The 6,169-nt window shown below is 39.7% G+C and overlaps 1 protein-coding gene across 1 annotated transcript in view; it reads right to left on the bottom strand.

Moving 5' to 3' along the window:
• Nucleotides 1-6,169, bottom strand: part of MED14 (mediator complex subunit 14) — a gene marked incomplete at its 5' end in the record, with an annotated part of 39,640 nt that extends 33,471 nt beyond the window's left edge. The window contains 2 exons of the mRNA XM_009646133.2: nt 4,148-4,174; nt 6,096-6,169. Of these exons, the coding sequence (XP_009644428.1) occupies nt 4,148-4,174; nt 6,096-6,169 (101 nt within the window). The remainder of the gene's footprint in view (nt 1-4,147; nt 4,175-6,095) is intronic.

Here is a 6,169-nt window from a genome sequence, read left to right as displayed (position 1 = left end):
CCCCCCCCCAAAAAAAAACCCAGAAAAAGAAACAGCAATTTAATAATGAAAATTATTGATAAAACTAGACACAGTATTCCAGTAACTGTTCCATTAATACCACATGTATGAAGTTACATAAGACTTGTTACTTCTACTTGACAGAATCCTGCTTCCGGAACCACCACCATCATCCCCGAATGACAACTGTGTTGGGAATTCACATGCATCTACTTCTCTACTAAGAGCCCAACATCTTTCTATTTTGCTGTGTTCCACTGTCCTTCATTATAGATACAAGACCTTATGCTGGGCTGCACAAGACAATTTATTCAAGGAAGATGAAACTTTAGGAAAGAGTACATTTACAAGGCCTATAACAGCAAAGCAAAGCACATTAAAAAGCTTTCTAATGACCACAGTACTCAGTGTGTTCTTTATCTTGGTCTTTACTGGTAAGTTCTGAACTCAGGGGTTTCAGATCCTTCAGACTAGTGGCTGAGTCAGAGGGAGTGAGGCATTAGCTACAGTAGAAGAATATCGAGTTAAGGACCACTTAAGCAAGCCTGACATACAAAAGTCCATTGAAGTGGATGGGATGCATGCAGGGATGCTGAGGGAGCTGACCTATGCCACTGTAAAGTTGCTTTCTATCGTTTTCAAAGGACCATAGCAATCAAAGGTCTTGATGACTGGAAAAAGTCAAACATCATGTCCTCCTTCAAGAAGGCCAGGAAGGATCTAGGGACCCATAGGCCAGTTGGTCTAAGCTCAGTTAAGAAAATTCATAGAACAGATCTTTCCAGAAGCTATGTCCAGATAAATAACGAACATGAAAGTGGCCTGGGAACAGCAAGCACAGATTTGCCAAGGGCAAACTATCCCTGATCAACACAGTTGCCTTCTACAGGATGAACAGCTACAGACGAACAGAAGATACATTTACATTGACTTTTGCACAGCTTTTGACAAGATTGCCCATAGCATTCTTATAGCCAAGCTGGTGAGATACGGCATGGGTAAGCGGACTACGAGGTAGGTGAAAAACAGGCTGCGCTGCCAGGAATAGAAAGCCATGACTAGCTACCAGTTGGATTTCTTTAATGCTGGTTACTAGTGGTGCTCCTTAAGGGTCAATACTGGGGCCAATACAATTTAACATCTCAAACAATAACCTGCATAATGTGAAGGCATGTGCTGTTTGAAAGTCCGCAGATGATGCCAAACTGGTGGGAGCAAACAGAGGGACCTCAGCTGGCTGGAGGAACTGGTTGGCAGGAACCTTATGAAGTTGAGCAAAACCACATGCAAAGCCCTACATCTTGCCAAACAATCTCACATAACAGCACAAGCTGGATACTAAGCATCAGCTGCACAACAGCTCTGCAGAAGCAGACCTGCGTTCCTGGTAGACAGATGAACAGGCATCAGCAATGTGCACCTGCAGCAGTGACAGGCTGTATTAGCACTGGTGCAGCCTAGGTCAAGGAAGGGGATTATTCACCTTGAGCCAGTGTTTGTGAGACTGCATCTGCAGCACTATGTCTAGTTTTGTACTCCCTAGCCAAGGAAGATAATGCTGTACGGAAGCAGGTTAGGGGCTGGAACACATGACATGCAAGAAGGGGCCGAGGAAGCTGTATTTGTTTATGCTTAAGGAAGGCTATGGTGAGATCCTACCGCCATCTTCAAATATCAAAAGGGGTGTTATACAGAAGATGGAACCAGACTCTTCTCAAAAGTGCAAAAAGCTGAGGGACAACAGCCACAAACTAAACCAGTGACAAATTCGTTAAAACATTAGGAAAACAAAGAAACACACAGGGAGGCTGTCAAAGACTTAAGTAGGTTGCCCAAAAAGGTTGCCAGATTTCCATCCTTGAAGATATTTAAAATTCAAGTAGATATGACCCTGAGCAACCTGAAACAACTTTGAAACCTTTACTTCCAGCAGAGAGTTGGACTAGGTATTTTCAAAGTATCATTCCAACCAAACTTATTATCCATGCCTATGAAAGGAGTGAAAGAAGTCATTTTGCCATTTGAAAATAATAGAACTCAACATTTCACAGAAATTAGATGCGTAATTGCACTGTTGTTGAAGTAATGAATAACATGTTTTTACAAGTTGTGAATGCTTTTTTTTTGATCTTGTGTAGATGGTAAGAGTGTTTGCTCCCAGTTTGAGAAGTAACAGACTTGTTCATGAACTACTGCAAAACCAGTAGAAAGACTGCCTGGTTTTAGGAAAACAGTATGTTTATATAGATCTTTGAAGTACTTTAATAATACTTCTCTTTTAAATATTTCCCAGCAGGAACTGTTCATTCAGGAATGCAAGTGTAAGGTTTTATCTTCCATTTCCCCACAACAGAAGATAGGGCCTTGTAAAGTCATTATAATCCAAGTTCCAGTTAAATCTTACACAGCCATTACTGTATTTAGATAAATTTTTCCCACATTTTACACTTTATTGGAGGATGAAAAGGAAAAGGTAAAGAATACTGAGCAAAAAATAGGTCTCCGTTATTAAGAAGCAAGCCCCTGGATTTCCTCCAGAACCCAGCACTATTAATTTTACACCACAGTACTAATGTTTTTTTAATCCAACCACTTCTTTCTTGTTGCAAAAGTGATTTAATCCTATTACTGACAACTAATATATGACCCTTTACAAAGAAAAGCCACATTATACTATGATGCATACCTTCCTATCAGTTTTTCTTATGACAGCATCTTTTAGCTAGGCACTACAGTCATAAACTTAGATTTTATGTGAACTTTATTAGACAATAATACCATCACATCTTCACCAAAGTATTCTGTGTCACCAGGCTAGCTTCATGAAACAGAGCTTGAAGTCCAACTACTGCTGCCATTACAGCTGTTGAAGTTAGGAAAAATCGAATAATCTGGATAATTAAACTACCTTCCTTACAGATTTCCTCCATGAGCTGGAAAGCCACTTCATCAAGAAGAGTTGCAAGTCAAAGCTAACAAGGAATGTGAACATTTAATTTCATGACAATTTTAATTGCAGGACATTCTTTGTAACCGTTGAAGGCTGTCTTGTTGTCTTTAATCTGTAATCTTAACATGTTGCTCCAGACCCATGTGCCTCCACAAAGTAGATTCCAGCTTTATCAAGGAAATGCTAAACCTCTAGACGGAAGAAGCTCCACTACCATTAAAATGGAGCTCTCAACCCAAGTTTAATGTAATCTCCTCAGCAAATAGACTGATAATTAAAAAAAACCCCAGACAACTAAAATCCAGATTGTCTCTCTTCATAAAATATTATGCATAAGGAAAAGGGGCACAAGGAATCATTCCAGTTCATGATTCCCTGAAACAGGATTCATTCCACAACATTATAAGGGTTTTAGAAGATTTGAATTAACTGAATTAATGATCATCCTGGTACACAGAGTTCTTTATTAACATTCTTAGGAATATCATAGCTGTTATACGACTCCAAAGAAAACTAGGTCAATTAGCATGTTAACACAAATAACAAAGGAAACAATTTTCTGACAACTTCCATAAAATTTATTCAAAGAAACAAAAAAGTAAATCAAGTTCTTTCATCTTGAGGAGTGGGGGAAGACAGGGTTAAAAAAAAAAAAAGCCTGCTCTGGTCTCTTACATTTGTTTTCTAGTAATCTTCACATAGAACAGAAGCAGAAAACAGTGCTCATGGTAAGAAAGATCAAGTAATAAGGAAAAAAGCAGAGAAGAGGTTTTTACCTAGTTTTAGTTGTTGAACTGCTTCTTCCGAACAAAAGTTTATTACACTAACTAGAATCTATTTAGGTTCTCCAATTCCCTTTCACATCAGCTTTACTGTCACTTAGTTGTTTCAAGATTCATGAAGAGAAAAATGCCCTTAACACAGAGTTCACCTACTATAACAGCAACAGTATGTTACTGAGCAGTGCAACAACAAAAAAGCCCAAACAACAACAAAACCAAAACCCAACAAAAACTAATATTGCCACGGATGCTGAGAAAAGTCTTGAAACTATGTAGTGACAGCAAGACAGACAAGGCTTACTTTCTTGCATAAAATCTAAAATTAGGACAAAAATATTTTATTTAAGCAATTCTTAACATCCTCAATAAAGTTCTATATTTTACAAGCATTACAGACTATCTTACTGTAACTCACCTTTCCATATCAGTCTTCCTTGGTAATCTATATTAAAAAGGAAAAAAAAAAAAGTGTATTATATATTGTTCTATTAAATTTCAGTCCACTAGAAATTTTGTTAGCAACCTTCAACTAAGCACAAGAAGAACTTCTACATACCTATAAAGAGCATTTCAAAATTTCTACTGTAAACTGTAACTACTGTAACTGTAAACATTTCCTAAATATAATGAAATTACACACTTGATAAAGGAATTAGCTTGACATCTCTAGAAAACAGCCCAGTTAAGGGGGAAAAAAATAAAATCAGGTGTGTAATAGCACCACAAGGCACCCACCATTACCCTGCACCAGGTAAGCTGGAACTGATCCAATTAATTTAAAAACCTGATGAAGGATGTTGAAATCCCAAGATTTCAGCTAATCTGGTGAGCCACATAGTATCACTGCTTGTGCTTTGTAGTTGATGACTCTCACTAAGCACCCATGACTAGAGTTAATTAATTCACAGTAGCAATCCTTGAACAGCAGGTAAGAAAATTGGCTGTTTCCTGACTTGCCTGAAATAAGTTTCCCTTCCCTTTTTAATCAGTCTGAAAGTGGAGAAATGCCATACTCCAGAACTTTATCAATGACCTGTGTGACAGATACTACTGCAGCGAGGGAACTGTATTTCTGTAATGCTCTACAGATATCACAGGCATCTCATTTTAAAAGTTGTTTTTTTTTTTTTTTTATTCTAGGACTAAGGCTGGTGCTAGTAAAAGAATGAGAAATTATTTTGTTGAAGGGAAGGAGGACAATACTTTCCAGCTGGGCTTTCTACTAGCCAAATCCATACTTTATAGGGAAATATAGCAGAAGAATCTAGCTCAGTCTGCTTTTGGAGGGGACATCACATGGCACATAAATTACTTAGTGAACCAAAGTGTTCCCCATGTGTTGTTCACACCACCCATTTTGTTTTGTACCTTAATGATGTACTTAAGTCAAAAGAACCTGTTCTACACCTTAAAAGAAGGATAAAAGACATCACAAGCACATGCTCCTACAAGAACGCATACAGTATCAGTTACTGCCTACATGTACCATAAACATACAGGAAAGACTTCTTAACTAACATTTTCAAAGTTCTTCCAAAGCAAACTAAAATTCTAAAACTCCTAATCCTTTCCAGTGTTTGAAGACTCTTAACCCCAACTCAAGCAAAACTCTGTCTGCATACTTACCAGATATGGTATTTTACAAAAACCATACCTATTTTTTTTCCACTTGTTCGGTATGTCACTTCTTAAAACAGACAGGTTCCCCACAAGAACCTCTAAGGTTAAACAAACTAAAAGGGAAACAGGTTTATTCATAGTCCAGATGCTTTCATTGAAGTTCTTCTTGGCCCAAAACCATTCCTTTGTTTTGCCACTTCAAACACAACAACATCAGCACAGCAGATTGTAAAGTAAATAACTTATTTCCTTTCTCCAAAATAATCAAACGATATTTTAAAAAGTACACAGATAACCAAGGAGTTGCAGCATCTGAAACCACCTTGGTTTTGCAGGTTTCACTTCCACGCATTTTGTCATCGGTACAACCACTACGGTTGGGGTTTCTGACAGTGACTTGGGGGCAAACTTCAGCATTTAACCAGAGAATCTGCCTTCAGCTGCTCTGCCATCCTCACCATCATTTTCATGCTTTATGACAGATCACTCAGCAGCTTTTGGAATGCCCCTGCATACATCCCGATGCAGAGACAAACCTGCATGATCGGGGCATTTCCCCGGGGTGGGAGAAGGGGAAGGAGCGGCCGCCTCCCCCTACCTCAGCCCCGGTCGGGGTGCGGGACAGAGCCCTGGCGAGGCCTCCTCATCCTCCCCCCGGGGTGCTGGGAGGCGGCACCGCTAGCCCTGGCAGCCGGGCAGGGAGAGGCGCGGGAGCGAGCCGGGGGGGAATTCGGGGCACTCACAGGTCGGCCAGCACGGTGAGCTCGGCGTAGGTCCGGTGCAGGAGGAAGTCGATGAGGGTGCTGAGCCGGTAGCC

This window comes from Egretta garzetta, unplaced genomic scaffold (assembly GCF_000687185.1).
Source record: "Egretta garzetta isolate BGI_Z169 unplaced genomic scaffold, ASM68718v1 scaffold70, whole genome shotgun sequence".
In the NCBI taxonomy this organism is placed as follows: domain Eukaryota; kingdom Metazoa; phylum Chordata; class Aves; order Pelecaniformes; family Ardeidae; genus Egretta; species Egretta garzetta.
Note: the sequence above shows the minus strand (reverse complement) of the source record. Positions and strands in the feature narration are given on the sequence as shown.